A 21,572-nucleotide genomic window follows, 5' to 3' on the forward strand; every position below is an offset into this window, starting at 1 on the left:
TTCCTTGAAGTTGGGCAGAACTTCCTCTCACTAAGCATAGAGGCCTGCGTGTCTTCTCTCCTTCGGCAGGTTGTCACAAACTGACGAGGTGTGCTCAGTCAGGGGAAAACATCGAGAACACAGGACCCTCCAACCAGGTCTCTGCTACCAACCTGCTGTGAGGCCTCTAGCAATCACTCCTCCCTTGGAAACCCATTTGTCTTCTTGGCAAAACGGAGGCTTGGGCTTCATGTGCTGCTTGGATTTGGTCCTTTCTGACGGTGGCTGGCCAGGGCAGGGCAGCATGGGGGATGTGGTGGGGGAGAATGGAACTGGGGGAGCCTCAGTCAAGGCCAGTGACATCATCCAGCTCTGGCCACCATGGATCAGGGGCTGCACTCAAACCCAGCTTAGGCCCTCCTGGGGGTGCTTGGCAGAACAGCTTGAAAGGCTCCTAATACTTTCTGGAAGAGTTTACCCCAGAGAATTAGCCTGCAGAAAAATACTCTGCATTTGTGGTGCTTTGCACTTGGCTAAAGCCCTTGTTATCACATTTTCTTCAATCTTCACCTTGGCCCTGCGTGTGAGGCAGTGAGGACTGATTTACTTCATTTTACAGATGAGGAAGTGAATGTTCAGGGAATTTAAACGGCACTCCCAAGGTTACACGATGTGAGAAGGATAAAAACAGATCTCTCTAAAATTCAGCCCTGCCCTGTCTCTTTCAGGACTCGTGATGGAGCAGCGCCTTAGGAGGGGCTCCAGGCTCTTCTGGGTGTCTCTAGGACCACTGCAGGGCTCCAGCTTGGACATTTCTGGGCCCACCTGGAACAGCCCTGGCTGGGGTCATCTCATACCTCTGTCCTCTGGTCCCGTGTTGGTACAGCAGGGGCCCACAGACTCTGCCCAGACACCAACCCCCATCTTTCCAATAGCTCTGAGGATCAGCCCCATAGTCGGTGTGAGTTTTCAGTGCATCGTGGCCCTGCCCTGATGCACTCACTCTCCTACAGCCTGCAGGGGTCACTGACCACAACCTTAGCCAGGGCTGACTCTTTTTCCTGCTCCGGCTCTTAGCTGGAGGCTTCAGGATCCAGGTTCCCCTTGGCCTTGCTACATGTAGCCAGGGCCCTGGTCCTCAACTGAGGATGTTGAGGGTCCAGGAGGACTTGAGGGACTCTGTGAGGTCTGAGGTTGGTGAGCAGAAGACACTCAGAGCTGGCTCTTTGTGGATTCCCAGCCTCTGTGGAATGGGGAGCATCAGAGCTGTGCCAACAATCTGGGTGATGAGGAAGTATTTGCCAGTTGCATCCCCTAAACAGAGAAATCCCTCATCCAAGGCATATCCAGAGCCATGGATATGGGGCTTACATCATGGTCCAAAACAGAGGTGACCCTAAGGTGCAGATGGCAGGGAGCATGGTCCAAGTGTAGGACAAATGGGCTGGGGAAATGAGGGTCCACAGGACACATGCTAGAAGTAAGCCTTATTACCTACATTCTTCTTCTCAAACTTCTGCCTGAGCTCGGAGACCAGAGCTGATTGGACAGGGCTTCCCACCTTGGGTTTTGGTGACCGTTGGGGTTGCTGAGGGGTGAGTGAGCCAGAGACTGTAGGCACAGTCCAGGGGGCCACGCCCATCTTGGACGCCATTGTGGGTGGTGGAGGGGGAGCTGGGGCTTTGGGGGGCAGTGTGCTTCCTAGGCTGTTGTTGTTGCAGTTCTCATTGGAAGGATCCTCTTTGAGCACAAACTTGGCAGCAGCCTTGGTCTTTTGGAACTTGAGCCATTCGATGCGCATAGCCCGGGGCGCAGGGGTGGGCCGCTTACGGAGCACGCGCCGCACGGGAAGGACCTTGTTGGACTTCTTATTGCGCCAGAAGGTGGCAGTGGAGATGAGGACGGTTATGGCCACGATGATGGCCATGATGCCAGCCAGGACACCCACAGCCTTCATGGGGTTGTCTTTGGTCTGCATCAGGAAGGCGGCCATGGGGCTTCGGGACAGCATCTGGAAGAGAGAGCCATCCCGTTACCTTCTGTGACTCCTGCCCGGTCCCTGGAGGACAGAGCAGGGCTCATGAGCTCCCTGAAGCCTGATGGTTTAAAAAAACATCTTTCTGGGGTCAGGCATCCCTGGAAAATCTGATGAGCACCATGGGCTTTGGTCCAGAAAAAATGCACACAGAGAAAATGTGATGCATACAGCCCTCCAGAAAAACGCACAGCAAGAGAGCATAATGCAAACAACCTTTTTCAGATTAAGAACTCCCACATTAGCTGGACTCTCTTCTTGAGAGATTAGGGGATTGCTTACCTTTGATTATGGAGGGCCTCTTCTGTCCAAGTGAATCAGGACCCCTCTTAAGTGATGATTTTCTGCCAGATACTGAGCTGAGAACTATGTACCATGATTTTACCTCTGCGTTTTAACACCCATGCGAAAGAGCCATCACTATTCCCAGTTTACAGGAAAGGAAGAAGAGGCCGGGCAAAGCCCCAAATCACACTGTTAAAAGGTGTTGAAACTAGGATTTCTACTTGATTCCAAAGCCTGTGTGTCTGATGGCAGAAGCAGCCTTTGCTAGCATTGAGTGTCTTTTGGAGTAAGGCTGGAGATGGTCTTTGTTCCTCTGATGACACCGCAGCAAGGCCTGAGCTGGCCCTCTGACCCTCTCCCCGACGCAGACTTGGTACCCACCTCGGTGTCTGTGATGTCAATCTTGAGTAAGGCTGTGGTGCTGAAGGATGGGGAGCCACGGTCCTTGGCCTGCACCTCTAGGGACCATGTGAAGTCCCCGCCAGGTGTAATATTGTGCAGGGCATCGAGGGAGCGGATGGAGTTCTTAAGCCGGATCTCCCCCGTGTGCACATCGATGTCGAACACGTTGGCTGGCTCAACGTGTGTGATGGAATAGTCCACCAGATTGTTGGGCTCTTCCGCGTCCTGGTCCGTGGCCTGTGTGTGGGTTGGGGGGAGGGTCGGACAGAGCTGGGCTTCGACGACAACACTTGTGTACCCTGGCTAAACCAATAAATCATATGTGGCTTGCTGTGTTGAAGGGAAATCATCCTAGCCCTACCTGGAGTAGACTGGAGTTGGGAGAAGTATTGAATAAGCCAGGGTCTGTGCCAGGCCCCCTACGTGTATTACACCATTCCATCCTCAGAACAAGTCTGGGCGGTACGTATTGTTAAAAAAAAATAAATTTGGATGATAAGTGACAGTCTAAGGATGGATATAGAGAAGGAGGGGAGATGGGATTCAAAGTCAAGTCCCTTGGGTTTCAGAGTTCATGCTTCTTCCACGTTAGCAAGACAGTGTCGCTCAGCACTGCTCTGAAAACAGGCAGACCTACTATGTGAACAAAAGCAACCCAAACACCTAAGCTACCCAAGCCTCAATTGCTTCTTTTGTAAAGTGGCAATAATAGTTTCTCTCTTAGAGGTTATTTCTGGGTTGAGTTGGGGGTGGGATGTATAATGAACCTTAAAATCCTCTGCTCATATTGGGAAGCCACTAGTTTTATTTTAAAATAAATTCTTCTGCTATGGTGCCTCTTGGAGCAGCTAGAACAAGGCTTTTAGGGAAGCTTCGTTGCCTTCAAAGCTCACCTCAATTTTCACCGGGGTCCCCAGCACCATTGTCTTCTCCTGGATACTCTTTCCAAACTGTGGGTAGTGGTCATTGACATCCAGGAGAGTGACAAAGACCTCGGCCAGGCTGTATTTGCCCTCCATGTCCTCTGCCTTCACATAGAAGTTGTACCTGGCTGTGGCCTCAGCATCCAGGCTGGCCCAGGGCTGGGTGTAGATGATTCCAGTGGACGGGTGGATCAGGAAGCTGCCAGGCATAGGGAGCTCAGGCTTGGGTGTGCACAAGCACAGGTGCGTGCATACAGGCACGAGTGTGTGTGCGCGCGCGCACACACACACACACACACACCGGCAGGAGTGACCTACCTCTAATGCGTTATGCAGCTTCTCCAAAGTAGCTCACCTGATCCTTTCCCCAACCCTGCAGGCTGATGGAGGCAGGCCCACCCATTTACTCACCCACCTCTTAACCTTGAACTTACCCAGACTCAGACTCACAGCCCTTCCCTTTCCACCCAGAGCCTACCCCTCCCTAGCTCCAGGCCATGACAGTGACCCTTCTCTTAGATCCCTGAACCTCTGCTTCAGGGTCTCTACTGCTTTCCTTTCCCCCACTGGGCTTGTATTCATTTCTCCAACCCGGTCTAGGTCCCTCCTGCTTTCCGCCCAGATCCCCTCTGCCCCTGCCTCCCAAATCCCTTGCCCAAGGCTCTTTCCAGAATTCTGGATCTACTTACGGGTCTGCCCCGGACCCATAGATAGAGTATTTGACTTCGCCCCACCGACCTGTGTCTGGATCTACAGCCTGGAAGAGAGAAAGCTCTTAGTGGTCCGTGTCCTTTGTTGGGACATGTTGGCAGCTCATGTGTCTGAGGGCTGCTTTCCCTGGCAACACAAGGGGATTTGGGGTTGACCCAACTGGGCAGAAACTGATCTGAAGGCCTGCTCCAGAGCCCTAGCTTTCTACCCAGGAGGGCTCAACTGTTGGAAGAACCAAAAGGTTTAGATCTAGAAGGCATATATCCCTCCTTTGTAAAAGAGAAAGGGAAAGGAGATGGGTCCTATGCCCTGGCTTCGGGGGTTTTGCCTATGTCCTCCTTAGAGTCCTGAGAGGTATTGTTATCCCCATTGTACAGAAGAAGAAACTGAGCCTCAGAGAGGTCAGGTAGCTTGTCCAAGGACACAGTTAATGCGTTTGGGCTTTGTGGTTCAAACTGGAGCCCAGGTCTCTCTGATTTCATCAAGCCTCCTTCAGTAGGGGCTCCTAACCACAGCTCCAGTCCCTGGGCTAGTCCTCAACCCACTGTGACAGCCACCACGTTGGAGCCTCCTGGAGAATTCTCAGGGATTCTGGCAATGTAGTAGTGGGAGGTGAACTTGGGGACATTGTCATTGGTGTCCAGGAGCTGGATCACAACATCTGCTGTAGAGCTGAACTTCTCTGGAGTGTTCACTTCAATGGCCAGTAGCTGAGGAAGGAAAGAAAATAAGGACTTGTCTGGGCAGTGGTCACCAGGCAGAAAGCCTTCCCATTTGCTGTCCCAGCAGGGTCGGGCGCACACCTGCCCTGTACAGCTTCAGTCTCCACCACCAGCCTGTGATGCCTGCCGCCACCTGCGGGGGGCACCTCTAAGGCCCACTGTCTTGAAAGGCCTGCGTATAGTTGTATTTGGGCCAATTTCTTTTGTCCCATTGATTTGCTTACTCCTTTTCAGTTTCAATTTCAAAAATTATTTTGTTATATAATATAATTTAATATTTGTTAGGGAAGTTCTTGCCTCATATTCTTTCTTTCTGTTTTCTTGACTATTCTTATAAGTTTATTTCTCCAGATAAAAATCAGTGTAATGTCAATCCCCCTTCCCGTCCCCAAAGGAAATTCCACATAAGACTTAATTGAAATGATATTGGATTCTTTATTCATTTGATGAGACTTTGCATTTTTTTAAAACAAAGTAAGCCTTTATACTTCTTGCTTTCTTTATATCCCTTTCTTAAATTCTTGTGCTTTTTTGTTATTTAGATGCTGTATATTTCTTATTATCCTAATAACTAGGAATTTTATCTTTTAGTTGTTATTATAAAAGAGGATCTTCTATTCCATTATTCTCTTTGCTATTTTTCTTATGTGGGAATACTCAAATTTTGTGTATTAAGTTTGTAATCAATCATGTTAGCAACTTTGCTGTGTTTGTTTTTCCAACATTTCTTAGGTTTGTCTAAGCAAACAAAAACACCACCTACAAACAATGATAATTTTGTCCCTTCCTTTCTAACATTCATACTTCTTATTTCCTTTCTTTACGCAGGAATAACATTACCCCAGGAATAGTGTTAAATAACAGTGGTGAGAGCAGGCCCCCACAATTTGTTTCTGACTTCATAGGAAGCTTTTAGATTCTCACTTCTAAGCATGACACTTGCTGTAGTGGCATATGTACGTATAATTATAAATAATTGTAACAGTTTAAATAATATTAGTGAAGTACGTTTTTACTTTTTATTACTATATAGTATTTATGTTTATATCTAATATTCATTATTTACATATGTTCATAATTTTAAAAAATCAGATACAAAGGAGTATTTTTTTAACTTCTACTAAAGTTTTTATCAGAATCAATGATAGATGTCAAACACCTATGAGAAATACGTTTATCTTGATAATCAAATAGTTTTTTTGTCTCAGTCTATTAACATGGCACCTTGAATGCCAGTGCTTTCCTGGGACAATGATAATTTAGGAACAGGGGCTCAGTGAGGCTGTGTGAGCAGGGGGAGCAGGCTCTTTTTACCCTCCCCTTCCTCCCTCCCTGCCCCCATTCCTGCTCCCCCAGTCAGCAGGAGGGGCAGAGGAACTGAGAGGAAAAAAGGAGGGCCAGAAGGGGCAGAAGGTGACAGGGCCCCCTCAGGAATAAATCCAGAAGCTGCTATGAGCTCCTAGGAACCCCGCCTCCCCCATTCAGGGCAGTGCAAAGCATCACCTACCTTAAAGGTTAGCACTTTGAACTTTTCAAAGTCAATGGCGGCTGAGTTCTCCACAATGATGGTGACTTGGGCTTCATTCAGGACTGTCAGTGGAACCACTCGGAAGATGCCCCCAGGTCCCACCAGCCGCAGGTTGAATTTGGCATTGGCTCCCTGGACCACAGAGATTGGAGGGAGGCAACGGGGAAGATGAGTGAGAAAAGAAACTCATTAGATGGTCATGCTAAGCGAGGAGCCTTCCTTATGCCCTTAACCCTGGCAGGTGAGTATTATTACTTCTTTCTGTCAGCCAGGCCACGGAGAATCAGAAAGACTTAGCAGGCTATGGAGACTAAGTCAGGTAACAAACGCTCACAGACAAGCCGTCGGCCGGGCAGAGGAGGTGATGGGAAGTGGTCACAAAAACTCCCCGGAGATCTAATACAGAGGGGCTTCTGTTTGGCTGGCTATACTTTTTAACTGATTGTGAATGTCCGTAGACTAAGCAGAGAGTCTGTGGTTAGCTCCTCTCCCCCATCTCTCTCTTGGTTACACCTTCTTATTTCATTCATTTTGTGACCTGCCAGGCCCTTGGGACATAAGCGGTGAAGGCTGGTGAGCTCTCAGCTCAAGTCTCTTGGAAGACAAGGCGGAAGGCAGGACCACACACCTGGTCTGAGTCGTTGACGGTGATCTTGAGGCCCCGCAGGATCTCCCCCTGAGGTGGGTGCTCGTACATGGACAGCTCAAATCTGTTCTGGGGTCCACTCTCACCATAGAACGTAGGCGGATGGTTGTTGAGGTCCACGATCCTGATGGTGACTGGGACCATGGCCTGGGCGGCTGGGATCCCGGCAGAGCTGACCTCAGTCACCTGGGGTGGGGGCAGGTGGCTATTGCTGTGTGGCAGGAGACTCCAAGATGGCCCCATGGATCCCCGCCTCCACGTGTTCATCCTCTTGTATAATCCCCTCTAAGCGTGGCCTGCCCTACAACTAACTTCAGATAGCACATGGCAATGGTGATGGCATATACTTGGTGATTAGACCATGAAGATTGTAACGTCTGTTTTCTAGCAGACTGTCTCTCTTGCTGGCTCTGATGAGACGAGTAGCTATGTTGGAGAGGTGCATGTCTCAAGGAGCTAATGGTGATCTCTATCCTACAGGACACTAGGAACTAAATTCTGGCCATAATAATGTGATCCTGGAAGCTGATCCTTCCACAGTCAAGAGAACCCAGGCTGACAATCTGATGGCAGCTACATGAGAGACCTCGCATCTGTGGACCCGGCTAACCTGGAATCCTGGCCCACAGAAACTGCGAGATACAAATGTGAGCTGTTTCAAGACCCTAAGTTTGCGGAAACGTTACAACAGCCACAGGCAACGATATGGTGCTAGTACTGATCCCATTTCTCAGATGAGGCACAGAGGGGTGAAGTAGTCACCTGGGGTCACACAGCTAGTGAGGGGCAGAGCTGGAACAGGAAGAACTCAGGTGTGTCTGATTCCTTAACCAGCGCTCTCTCCATCTCCCCACACTGGCCCCTCTTTGCATCTAGAGACATATGGGATCAAATCCCAGCTCTGTCACATTCTGTCCTGGTGTCCATTTGGCCAAAGGGAGGCTGTAGGGAGGGGAGGTGCGGCGACACAGCAACAGATAACTAACATGGCGGCAAAGCCAAGGCTGAGAATCCACAGGCTCCATGTGAACCACTCCCTGTGACAGATACTATCAAGGACCTCCCTGCCTTTGTTCTTTAAGCATGCTCTGTCTTACCTATCCTGAAACTCTGCTCCTGGGAACCACTCTGTCACACCCTAGCTGCTATCCTGGATCCCTTCTCAGAAGCCTACACCTCCATTTCCTAATTCCTCCTCCACTCTCAGCCCATCCCCTACAGAGATCCTTCACACCAATTTCCATGCTGCATGCAGCACTGTCACCTCCTTTGCTTTCCTGAGTGTCCTCTGCTAATGTGACTCTGCTCTCCGCAGGCTCCTCTCTACCTCTCCGATCGCTCCTGGGTTTCCCTCACCTGCCTCCCCATTCCCCACAATCCTCACTCAGCCTCCAGTGCCCCCACAGCTGCATTCTCAGCCAGTGCTCCTCTGTCCCCACGGCCACTCTCTGGGCAATCCCATTCCCCAAAACCATCCTTCCATAGCTGCCTGTATGCTGACACTGTCTCCCCAGGTTCCGAACCTGTATATCCAAGTTGTGTGTTCAACCTGAATGTTCCTGAGACAGAGAAGCTTTCCATGCCTGTCCTCCCTAACCACCTCCTCTCCTGTGCTCCCAATGGCATGGCACCACTCCAGACACCCCATCCCTGTCCCTTCCCTTACCCCTCACAGCCACATTCTGTGGAGTCGGCCTCCTTCATATTTTGCAATTTGTCTATTTCTGTTATTCCACCTCCCTCCATCCCCAAGGGCCTTCTTAACTAATGACTTTGCCTCCCTGCCTCTCATCCAGTTTCCTCCAAACTCAAGGTGGGACCAGTGTTCTCAAATCTTAGGCTGGAACTGGTGCCAGAGTCACTTGAGAGATTAGAACATGCAGAGTCCTGGGTTTCTTCCAGACACACAAACTTCCTGTTGCCAGGACTAGGTCCTGGAAATCCTTGTTTGCCAAACTCTGAATCTGAACCCCGCCATCCCCCTGCCCCTCCACCCCTGGTCTAAAGCAGACAGATGAGCTTTTTAGCAAGACTCTAATCATGCTCAAAACCCTTCAATGTCTCTTTACTCCTCTTGGGGAGAACCAGCTGCATAATTTGCAGACCCAGTGAAAAATGAAAATATTTTCTAACAAAAATTTTCTTAAAAATTGTTTTAAAATCTTGTTAAAAAATTATTAAGGATTTCAAGACAGCAAGAGCAGATCATTATGCCCAGCATGGGACCCTTCCGATGGTGATCCCTGTGTAATTACATAGACCACACGCCCACAAAGCTGGCCCTGTTCCAGGATAAAAACTGTATCTCATATTCAGGGCTTTAACTCCGCCCCAGCCTGAATCCAACTGTTTCTCTGTCTACATGCTGCCCATGAACTCCAGTTCTAGTCATGGCTCTCGCTCACGACTCCTTGCTGCTTCCCTAGTCCGTCATGTGCTCTCACCTCCAGCCTTGCCTCACGTGGCTCTCCTAGCCCACGGTGCCTCCAGCCCACCCTCACCCCCACCCGTGATGCCTCTCACCGATCTCCACCTGCTGCGTCCTCCCATGTTCAAGATCTTGCCGCTTCAGTCCTACCTCCTTGTGAATTCACGTCTCCCCTTGCCAGGGGCTTTGTGTGTCTGCTGCAACATTCACCCAGGCTATGTGATGTAGGTGCTCTTTGGAGCAGCAGCTAGCTCCTTCCCTGGGTGGAAGGTGGGGTGCTGGAGGTGGGCTGTGTCTCATCAACTTTGGCATCTCCCAGGGCCGGAGGGTAGGAGGAGGGGCCGAGCAAGAGGGAGGGTACCTGTACGTGCAGCTCATACACCTCTCTCCTGAGCTGGGCAGGGCTCTGCATGACTGAGATGACTCCAGACGTCTCATTAATTTCAAAGGCTCCATCACTCCCTGTCAAGGGGGAAAGACGTGCCCTACAGTTCCACACACGGCCATGGGAGGCGCAGGGGGGCCAGGCCAGGCAGGCTGCCCCACGCTCCTCAGGTGTTCGTTCCCTCATTGAGGTCTGTATAAAATGTAATTCTGTCAGCTGGATCTTGCCAATGAGGAAACTGAGTTTCAGAAGGGCTAAGTCATTTGTCCAAGATTTCACAGCACGTGTAGAGTTGGGACTTAAACTCACTTCTGAGTCTGGCTTTCAGGTTTCATAGAACTGGCTTCTCTTACTGCCGTGTGTATGCATGTGAGTGTGTGCGCACATGCGTGTGTGTGTGACAGCAACAGAAAAGGAACAGACACAGAGATAAGGAGACAAGGAGGGAGAGAGAGAGGAGACAAAGGAAAGGAGGGAAGAAAGAGGCCAGAGGCTGCAAGAGAAGAACAGAGGAGGGAGAGGAGAGAAGAGATGGGGATGGTAGGTGCTGGGTAATTGTGGGAAGGCTGCAGAGGTGGAGGGCAGGGACGGGGAGCAATGGGGTGGGGGTGGGGTCTGGGAGGGGGGTGTCTGTGTGCCTGAGGAAAGGAGCCCGCAAGTGATGGGGGCACATTCACACATACGTGAGCTGTTGGAGGGAGAGTATGTACCAGGCATATCCCAGGGATAGGGTCAGGGAGGGGAAGGGTCTGAGTGAGAGGACAGAGACATGTGCACATCTGTGATCAGACACCAAGCGTGACCGTCCCACTGAGGGGACTGGGCCTGTGGGGACTGGCTACTGAGGGCCACAGAACCCACCCACCCGGGGCACCATGACCCGCTCAGTTGCTGCTCAGTTATGCAAAGAAGAGTCTTGGAGACAGAAGACTTAGGTTCAAATCAAATGGGAATGTGGGATGCCCCTTTAGCTTCTCTGAGCCTCAGTTTTCTTGTCCATATATAGAGCTAACGGTAGGAAATGTCCTATCATCGTTGCATTTAATTCTCTTAATTCAACTATATGCTCTAGGCCAGAAATGTGAAAAAATGAGAGGGGTAACTGGGTGGCTTGGTCAGTTAAGCATCTGCCTCTTGGTTTTGGCTCAGGTCGTGATCTTAGGGTCATAGGATCAAGGCCCATGTCAGGCTCTGTGCTGGGAGTAGAGCCTGCTTAGGATTCTCTCTCCCTCTGCTCCTTCCCCTTCTAAAAAAAAAAAAAAAAGAATGAGGGGGAAAAAAAACCAGTAATTTTAAAAAGTGTAAGAAATGTGGCCACTCCTCTTGTTAATCAGCGTGTGCCCAGGGTGAAGGGACATGAGTTGGAGCCACCCACATTGTTTTTGATGCCCCCCCCCATGCTTCTCTCCCTGTTGCTGGACATAGTGACAAACAGGAGCACATGCCCAAGAGACTTGTCACCTCCTGGAGGGACCCAGACCCCCCACCCAATACATCTTGTACTTCTGACTTTACAAATGAGGAAACTGGGACCCAGAGAGATCTGGGTAGGTCACTCTGGTCACCCAGGAAGTAGGAGCTGTAGTCCAGCGATGGGCCTGTCCTCAAAGTTGCCCAGACTTACCATTCAAGAGGCTGTAGACAATTTGGTTGGGTTTGCCTCGATCTCCATCCATGGCAACCACCATCAGTACCTCTGAGCCCTTTGGGGGAACAGAAGCAGCTGCCTGAGGCCAACCGGTATGGCTGGGGCTCCCCCCCCATATACTTGCCCCTGTCAGAGGGGAGGTGCTCCTGCCACCCAAGAAAAGGGCCAGGCCTCTGTGGGGCCCCACACCAGTTCTACAGGGAGATCGGAGCACCCACTGGCTCCCAGGGCTAGAGGGACAGCCTGAGCCCTGCTTCTCCTCACCACATAGGTTAGCACATGGCCACCCAGCGACATTCAGGCCCCCCAAGTAGGCCTCTTCCTAACAACCCTCCTTTCCTACACATTCAGCTCTGGCCTCTACTATCCAGCTCTCAGGCCTCACCCTTGCTGCCTCATCCACCTTTTGCCTTTGGAGGTAGATAGAGGGAGAGTCAGAGACAGGTGAGAGAGGGGCTGGCCACAGTAGGGTCCGATGAAAAGTCCAGGTACTAGGATGTTTTGCTGGGGCCCCGGTTGGGGTGCTATTCAAAGGGTTTGGTCAGGGATGGCACAACTAACAAGCCTGCTCCACCTCAGCCTGCCGCCCCCTTCTAAGCCCTCTGCTCAGGCCCTTCTCCTCTGCCTGTCCACACTCATGGCTGCCTCTTGACTGTCCCCATGCTGCCTGCTCTCCCTCAGCAATGCTTTCTACCCTTAGCTCCTGGCAGGACAGCTGGCCTCCCTCGGCCCTGCCTTTGGCCCCCACCAGAGGAACCCGCCATTTCTCCCTAACTCTGCACTCATCTTTACCACTCAGCTGCCAGCTTCTGGACAAGTGGTACCTTAGCTTGGGCCCAGCATGTGAGCGGTCCTCAGAAAGTGCTTTCATTATCTCCTCAAGTCTACAATCATCAGACCAGCAAAAGGAAAAGTGACAACGCGGTTCGGTTCTACAGAATCTTTGGGAAGTTTGGTTTCAGCCTGGTCTCTGCCTCCAGGGAGCTCTCAGTCTGTCTGAGGTGAGGACATGTAAATACATGGATGTATCCCAAGGTGGGATGGGGAGAGTGTGGGAGCAGAGAAGAGAGCTCCCATCTCAGCCGAAGATGTCAAGGAAAACAGTGCCTGGGGTGACCTGAGAAGGGCAAGGAGCCTCAGGCCCAGGGGCACATTTTAGGCAGAGGCTAAAGGCACAGCAGGGAGATTGGCTGGGTGCTTGGAGGCTGAGGACTCAGGGGTAGAGGGGAGGCCGGCCCTTAGATGCCAGGGTTGGGGGCAGGACATTCCCTGAGAGGCCTGAAGACAAGCATAGTCACCAAAACATCAGGGACAAAGACTGCACTGAGGGGTCGGAAGCTGAGGCTGGCCTTGCAACTGGGCCTTCAGGACAACCACTGGTCTGAGCGACCCCAGGCTATGAGGCTTGGAGCTAGGGAGGCATAAAGGAATCTCACCCGCCTTGCCAGCACATGGTGTAGAAAAGGCCCCACCCAAACCAAGGCAATGGGCCACCTGCCAGCCCCTCTTCTCAGCCCTTTTGAGGGGTAGAACATCAGCAGCTGGATTAGAGTAAGTTTGAATGAGGGAAGAAATGCCTGTCACAGTCTTGGCACCCAGCAGACGCTCCACACACCAGCACCTGCTTCCTCTCCCTTCCACTCCCACTGGCAAAAGGACATGCACCTGGGCTGAGCCTGGGCCCGTCCAGAGCCAGCCATGTGAGCCAAGCCACAGGGGATCCTCGGGCAGTGCTGTCTGGAGGGGACACTGGGCTGAGGGGCCAGCCACCCACCGGAAGGGTGTCCTCATACACATAGCCATAGTAGGGTGTGCCCACGAAGACAGGGGGCATGTCCTGCACGTCCTCCACATTGACTGTGACTGTAGTGGTGGTGGAGAATACCACGTTGGCCCCTCGCAGCCTCCCTCCGCCATCCTGGGAGAGAACCAGAGAGTGAAAAGAAGTTGGGCCCTGGATGGCCCCCGGTGGCATCTGGCTTCTGCCACTTCCTGGCCTCAAGACCAGCTTCCCTCTCTGATTTCTGTCTGCTCCTGTGTCACCTGGAGATCAATTCCTCCTCGAAGAGGTTACTGAAATGAGCTGATGCATGGAGGTCTTTAGTCAGCGCCTGGTAGGCCCTAGGCACTCAAGTGTTCCTTTGGGAAAAAGAGTGAGTTCATTCTCCTGGGAAATTATGTTGGACAAATGGCAGAGGAGGAGGGGTCAGGGCCAAACTCCCCTTCCTGCCAGGAGCCAAGCCTCCAACTCCTGAGAACCTATTAAGAGCACAACAGGGGCCCATATGATGTAGGTGTGTGCCCAGGAAGCCCAGCCCTCGAGGAGCTTTGGGCAGCTGCTACGGGCTGCAGAGGGATGGCCTGCAGCCATACGTGACCAGCAAGAGCCTTCCTGTTCCTGGAAGAGACATTGTTGAGCCCAGAGGGACAGCTGGGCCTTCCCCCACTCAGGGGACAGAGCGCCACCTTGGCAGAGCACCCGCTGACTTGCGGCTCCTGCTCCCTGCCCTTTAGAAATCTGAGGAACTGCTTAGCCTCAGGGGTGGGCAGATAAGAAACCCGAGGTGCAGAGAGGGTCATTGATCACCCAGAGAGGGTGAGGTGAGCAAGCCCAGGCAGAGAGAGGGAAGCTCCTAGAGACCAGGCTGTGGGGGGATGGAGGGGGCCCGGGTCTCTAAGCCATGGCCACCTGGTCCTCAGGAGGGGAACCTGGCCTGTCACGGGATGTACACCATCTTCAAGAACAGAATATACCCTCTCCAGCCCCCACACTCCAGCCTCCCTGGAGACTATGTCCATGTCCAGGCAGGGTCCACATCAACAGAGGTTCTGAGCAGCCACACCCCCCGACCCCTGCTGCCATCATACCTTCAGCCCTCCAAAACGCCTCCACTCCCTTGCAGAACCGAACTCTGTTCCAGTCCCCGGGCTGCTTCCCTTGATAAAGGCTGAAGAAAGACCAGAGGCTCCCAGTGCCTCCCTCTCTGTTACCTTGGCAACCACGGTGACAAAATGGGCCCGGGCCTTCTCGTAGTCCAGGGTGGCCCCAGCCTGGAGGCGCAGCACGCCGCTGTGGTGGTCCAGGGCGAATTTGGTGGCGTGCACATTCTGTAAGAATGAGGGGCACGCTAGTCCTCGGAGGGGCACCCAGGCTGGCCCAGGAATAGCTGCTTTGCTTCTGACGGGGTCTTCACTGTCCTCTGTCACAGGAACGCTGGCCTTGCTGGCCCTGAAGGTCCCCCTCCCGTCCCTCAACATGCTCCCGGCAGGGCCCTAGCCTTCTCGATGCCCAGCTTCCAGCTCAGCTCTGGCCTGGACTTTCCAGCAGGTAGACATGGCAGCAGAGTGCTCTAACCTAGAGAGTGTCAGGGCTCAGAAGCCACAGTGGTGGAGACAAGCTTCAGGATCATGAACCTCAACAAGGAAGGGCCTAGGGGCCAGTCACAGGCAGCCTGGGGGATGGTGGAGGATGGGTGGGGACAGGAGGTGATCCTCAAGCTGGAAAAGGGCTACTGTGTGTCACGAGCTGTTATTGGAGCTGCATGTGTATTTAATCCCCACAAGAACCTGTGAGGATGGGCTTGTGCCTTTCGGGTTCTGCACATGAGGAGGGAGAGCTGGGAGAGCTAGATGAGGGGGTGAAGGCCCCCCCAGGAGGGGGCGGCATCTTTTCCAGGGGATTTCTCCAGGAGCCTTGTTGTCAGCCACCGGGCTGTACCGCCCTGACAGTTGTGAGAGCCAGGGACTAACCCTGGGGGGAGCTGAGGAGCGGCCCCAGGAACAGCAGCTGTGAGAGGTGTGGCTGGTTCCTGCGGAGCCCAGGGAGGAGGACAGGGAGGAGGACGAGGTGCGGGAAGGGGTCTTTGCCTTTGACAGGGTTGGGGGAATGGAAAGGTGTGGGGTGGGGGTGTCATCACTCTGTTCCTCCTGACAGATCCCCTTTTCGCCCTTTTTCCTCTCCTCAGTTCTAGGCCAGGCAGGTTTTTTTTTTTTTTCCCCACCCTGTGTGGGTGTAATGTGCCCAGACCTCTCCTGGGGAAGGGGTTGTGGGTAGAGAGCTGAGGGTCCTGGGGATCCAGGGAGAGGGTGGCAGGGAACGCAGACGGAGCCAGGATGGGCCGGTTAGGGGAAGACGGCTTCCACCCACACTCCTCTCATCTCCCCACCAGCCCAGCCCAGCCCTGGGAAGCTGATGTGACATTTCTGACAATCTTTGGGAAGAGTGGAGGTGCTGACTAAGAGCCTTGCCAATGGAGGTGGTGGCGGCCATCCAGGTGTCCCTTCTAGCCCGGGCCTCTGGTAATGAACAGTGTGCCCTCCTTACCTGCAAGAAGTAGGTGACACTCCCTCCAGAGCCTGTGTCCTTGTCCACCGCATGCACCTTCATGATACTGCTCCCAGTAGGTAAGTCCTGAGGGGTCACAGCCATGGGGGTGGGGGAGGGGTCAGTCCCAGGGCAGTGACAGAATGCTCAGGGGACTGGGGGGAAAGGAGCCATAGAAAGATGGAGTCAGGGAGTGAAGGACTAAATAGAGGTGAAGAGGGGAGGATTACCCAGGGAACCCCGCTGGGGAAGAGGAAGCCAAAGTCAGAGTAGGTGAGTGGGTGCAGGGATGAAGGAAGGGGAAAGAAAGGTGGGAACAGACATCCTCTCAAAATAAGACTCCAGTTAGACAAAGAGTTTAAACATGAAGTGCGGAAATGGTTAATAGACATTCCACATTACCAGGGATCGCGTACATACCATTTAGAGCCCAAATGAAGTATCTTCCTCTTACTGAATTAGCAAATATTAAAAAAACCGAGAATCCCCAGTGTTGGGGAGGGATGGGGAGACACACCTGAGGGGAGAGAGCCAGCACGCGCTGCTCTGGTAACTCACGCTTTCAACCTCGGCATTTCACATCTTGGACCATTTCTTAAGGAAATGATTCTAATTAGCTATTTGGAAGTTTTATGTTGATGTTTGACGTCCAGAATTTGATCTTTCTTATGACAGCAAAAATCTAAAGCATCTTAAACATCCAGATGTAAAGGACTCATCTAGTCAATGATGGACTATGCACTAAGTGGAAACGATTAAGACGACAGTTACCTAAACTTCACAATTACTGAGGAAATGCTTATGTTGTGAAATTAAGTGAAAAATAGCATACAGAAAGCATATGTTTAGTATTGTCACAGTTATGTAAATAAAACAAACAAAATAAATCCAGTAATCCCAAAATGACTAGAGAGAACAACACCAAAATTTGACAATATTGTCTCAGGCTGGAGAAATTTGTTTTTTTCTACTTTTCTATATATTCAAATTTCCACAATAAACATATATTATAACAGAAAACGGGAAATGGACATTCCTGTGGATAAAAACGAATGTGTGAGGGGATGACAACAGAGGTGAGGGGAGGACATGAAGTGGGGGTTCTCCGGAGGGTGGAGGGCAGTTAGGATGAGGAGGTGTTCATCACTCTGGGGCTGGTCCCCTGGGGGCAGGTCACAGGGCAGCCCAGAGGGAAGGCTGGGCTGAGTCTGGGGATGGAGCGCATCGGCTCTGCCTAGAGGCCTCTTGCTCACCTCAGGAACCTGGACAACATAGGGCTCCTCAATGAAACTGGGGGCCTCATCATTGGCATCGGTCACCAGGATCGTGACTTTTTCTTTCACCTGAGAAGGGGCAAAGGGAACAGGAGTTGGGGCAGTGAGACTTTCTGGGCAATAAAGGGACAGTGGCCTCTAATAGCCCAGGTGTATGTCTCTGCCCCAACTCCCTCTCTTCCTTCCTTCCTTCCTTCCTTCCTTCCTTCCTTCCTTCCTTCCTTCTTTCCTTCCTTCCTTCCTTCCTTTCTTCTTTTCTTCATTCATGCAACAAATACTACGAAGCAACCACTAGGTACGAACACTGCCCTCCATCCCAGAGACAGAAGGCACAGTCTGATGGTGCGTGTTTTACAGAATGGGACAGCAGGGCAAGATCCCCGTATAAAAGAAAGGTGGTGATCTCACTCAGGGTGCTAACAGGGTCATGCCAGGCACTGTGGGCAGCCCCCTGTGCTATCTGACTCTGGGGGCACGATGGCCCAGGTAAATGCTCCCCTTGGGTTTGTGGGCACATGGTCTAAGAGGCTGTCTCCAGAGGCCCCGAGAAGAGGCATCTAGTCCAGCCAGTGGTGGGGACAGCAGGGAGGCTTCACAGAGGAGTGAGATTTAAGCTCCTCAGCAGGTGAGAGGGAAAGAGGTGGAAAGATATGCCCGGAAGAAGGAACAGCATGTGCAAAGGCAAGAGGAGTGGCATGTATGATGAGTTCAGAGAACATAAGCAGATTTGGGGCTAGATGTTCGGGAGGGTGAACGTGAGAGGGAAGGTGGGTGAGGCAGATAGTGCTGGATGGGGAGGCTCTGAGGGCTAGACTGGGGCGTGGACCACATCCTGAGGGCAGTGGGGACTTGCTGTGAGTGCTTCTGCAGCCAAGCTGTGGCCAGGCCTAAAGTTTCATGGTGATGGCTCTGGCTGAACTTCAGAGATGGACTGGGGTCAGGTAGCCTGGAAGCTGGGGAACCCCTGCGATCACCCCGGCAAGCACTGATGAGGGCTGGATGGGAGTGCTGTCTGTGGGGGAGGCGGTGAAGGAGCAGCTAGGTCTGGGGCCCCAGGCATTCATCTTGGGTGGCTGGGCAGGAGCTGGTTGGAGGAGGCAGATGGGAAAACATCCTCACTGGCCTCCCCTGGTGCAGCCCTGTCCTGTGGGCACGTTGGAGGGCCTCAGCTTGGATTTACTAGAGAGCCCCTAGGAGGGAGGAGAAGCTGTGGGCAAGTCTAGGGAGCAGGTGCCGCCAGGAGGCTGGCTCAGGGGCACACTTACCAGATTCACGCCATCGGAAATGCTGATGATGGCTTCAATCTCATCCTCCCTCTGTAAAGTATAAGGCTCCAGTGAGTGGGAGTCTGATGTACCTGGGGATCCTGAGGTGGGGGAGGACTCTCCCTGCCCCCACTGAGCCCACCAGAGCAGACCTGGGCATGTCAAGGGAGCCCTGGTGCAAGGCAGGTGACCAAAATCTGTCTCTGGCCATGTTTGAGACCTTGTTTTGGGTCTTGGCACATCAGGGGTTCTCATAAACCCACAGTAGTACTGAGGCACCGAGAGAGAATGTTCCCCTGCTAGAATGAGGACATATGCTAACCCAGTATGCTGGACATCCCAGCGAGCTGGACTTTTCCCCTTTTTTCTTCTTTCCCCTCTCTTCCTCCCCATCCTCCCCATCTCTCCCACACCTCTCTGTGTTCCATGGTCCAGGTCTGCAGTGTCTCAAGCACTCCCTAGCCCATGGTGGGACCCCAGCGAGGAAGGGTATTGAGGTCAGCAGGCCCCCAGGGGTGCAGGGGAGAGGTGCATGGTGATAACTTCCCCCTCATGGTCCCTACAGAAGCCTCTGAGACCCAACTTTCTTTTCTCCACCGTGGCCTGCAGCAGGGTAAGTCGGCTGTCTGACCAGAGCTGGCAGTAAGCCCATGGTGTAGGTCCAGTTATGGGGTCCATGAGGCCCAACATCCTGGTGTGGGGCTCAAAAAAGAAATGTAGCTCAGGCCCCAGCACCCCTAGGTTCAGAAAGGTGCAGAGGGATAGAGGGGGTGGAGGTTTACCAAACTCAGACCCACTCTCTAAAACCACTCCTTCCCAGGCTGCCTCAGTCAGTAGAACATGCGACTCCTGATCCGGGGGTTATAAGTTCGGGTCCCGTGTTGGGCATAGAGGTTACATATTAAAAAAAAAAAAAAAAAGGTACTCTTTCCAGTCCTGATCTGCTGTCAGTTTTCTGTGGCTTACAGGACCTCTCCAGGGACGACCTCCAGGGAAACTTCCAGCCCACAGAGGTTTGTCTGCACACCTGAGAGATAGTACGTCTCACACCTCTCCATACCTCTCTGTCCAGCTCTTCAACCAAGGTGATGTTTCCAAAATTGGGATCAACAGAAAAGACACTTCTAGCACTGGGGTCAAAGCTGATGTGGTAGGAGACAGGGTATCCCTCGGGATCTGTCCCATTTAGAGTATAAACATGAGAACCTGGAAGGAGATACAGAAGGGGAGACTAGAATCTGGGACCCAAAATTCCTAAAAGTGGCATCTATTCAGACGAAGGATTCGGCTGTTTCTAAGGCAGGTATTCAATCCAGTGCTAAAGGTCCTGAGCCGAAGCGGGCCTTGGCTACTGGCTCACCCCCACAGGCTGCTTCCTACCCCCCACCTTTATTCTTTACAACTGTCAGGGAGATGTTAGTGTCAGTCCCTGTACAGACTGTAAGCCATAATACAGGATGACAGAGGAGCTTCAGGGCTGCTGTACCTAACCCCAGGGCTTCTTCCAGTCCCAGGAGCCAAGACTGGGGTTCCCTGGTATGGGGGATGGGAGAAAAGGGAAGAGCCATTAAGATAGGAGGGGTGCCCCAGGGTGCAGCGTTATGCTTCCATGTCTGAATTAGTTCTTTGGGGATTTCTAAGTAGATGCATTTCTTACACTGCTATCCTTCTGCTCAGTGTTCCCAACCCAGACAGAGGGAAAGGGAAGAAGGGAGAACCTCTTCTTTCCTCCTTCCCCCTTTCTTATGCATATCCCAGCAAGTTGGACTTTCTTGGGTCTGTTTAAAGCCTAAAGATCCCGAGCTCTGAAGCTCCAGGAGGTAAGTATATTTGCTCAAGGTCACAACAGTGAGTAAGGGGCGGTGCTGTGGCAAAGCTTTGGGGTTCTCATCAAGCTGCCACCTGCTGTCTGCTGTCTAGGGTGGCCCTGTCTCGGCCCTGCAGCCGCAGCTGGGTCTCCAGGACTGGCCTGGCTTAGGTCTCCATGACAGCCGTGACCTCCTTTCCTGCAACTGCCCTGGGGAACTCAGAGCACAAACAGGGCACCCCAGAGGGCCCACAGCCTGGCACTGGGTGTCTCCATAGGCTCAGAGGAGTCACGGGTTCAGTCCTTGTGTCCAGGGGAATGAGGGCCACCCTCCGAGAAACCAATAGAGGGCGGGTGCCAGGGGTACTCACCTACAGGGGTGTCCTCCGGAAGGCTGAACAGGGCCATGTTTCCGTTGGTGCTGCCCACCCCGTTGTCGAAGAAGTGAGGGGCAAAATTGGCCTGGGCTAGGAAGAGAACAGGCAGGAGAACAGACACAGGGAGGGACAGCTTCACACCTGCGTGGTCCCAGTCTGGCCAGGCTGGGAGTCCCCTCCCCAACCCCCTGCACACCGTCAGACTGGGCTGGGAGCTGCGAAGGGGTCCCTCCACCACCACCTCCTGCAGGCCCAGACTCCGCTCAGGCTTGTCAGGGACGCGCACCATCTGGGGCACTTAGAACCCAGGCAGTGGCCAATCTCAACCCACCAATGGACAGACCTGGAACCCCGCGCCCAGAGAGGGACAGTGCCCTGGCCAAGGTCACACTGGGAGTTGGGGCACCCTCCTCTGCCCCAGCAGCCTTCAAAGCAATCACCACACCTCCCTTCTGAAGAAGACAAGGGCAGCAGATGATCCTGGCTCCAAATCGGGGTGTCTCCAGGGTAGCCACCGAGCCCGGCAGGTGGAAGGATAGCCCCACCCTGCCGCGCGTCCCGTCTCCCCGCCCGAGTCCCACCGTGGAAATGAGCGGCCAGGGCTCTCCCTCGGCGCCCACTCGGGCAGTGCCCGCACCCGCGCTTAGCTCGGACCCCGCGCTCGGGGGCCCGCGGCCACTCACCCAGGCAGAGGCGCAGCAGCCCCAGGGCGAGGGCGGCCCCCGGGCTGCGCCTCATGTCTCCGCGGGCGGACAGAGTGGTTCGCCGCAGCCGGGCCGGGCGCAGGAGAGCGGAGCATGCCCCGGGCAGCGCGGAGTGCAGAGCCGAGAGTG

The 21,572-nt window shown here is 53.0% G+C and overlaps 1 protein-coding gene across 1 annotated transcript; it reads right to left on the bottom strand.

The window, feature by feature from the left end:
* Positions 1-749: 749 nt before the first annotated feature.
* Positions 750-21,563, bottom strand: CDHR1 (cadherin related family member 1). The gene is made up of 17 exons (XM_032838586.1): positions 21,423-21,563; positions 20,734-20,829; positions 19,616-19,761; positions 18,556-18,606; positions 17,270-17,359; positions 16,017-16,103; positions 14,684-14,800; positions 13,467-13,610; positions 11,669-11,747; positions 10,021-10,121; positions 7,214-7,417; positions 6,565-6,717; positions 4,881-5,045; positions 4,314-4,381; positions 3,595-3,823; positions 2,681-2,938; positions 750-1,990 (listed from the first exon to the last, which is right to left on the bottom strand). Exons 1-17 carry the CDS (start codon positions 21,475-21,477, stop codon positions 1,454-1,456), a joined length of 2,580 nt encoding a protein of 859 aa, XP_032694477.1. The 5' UTR covers positions 21,478-21,563; the 3' UTR covers positions 750-1,453.
* Positions 21,564-21,572: the final 9 nt, after the last annotated feature.

The sequence above is a fragment of the Lontra canadensis genome, unplaced genomic scaffold (assembly GCF_010015895.1).
Source record: "Lontra canadensis isolate GAN:19392208 unplaced genomic scaffold, GSC_riverotter_1.0 scaffold3, whole genome shotgun sequence".
Classification (NCBI taxonomy): Eukaryota; Metazoa; Chordata; class Mammalia; order Carnivora; family Mustelidae; genus Lontra; species Lontra canadensis.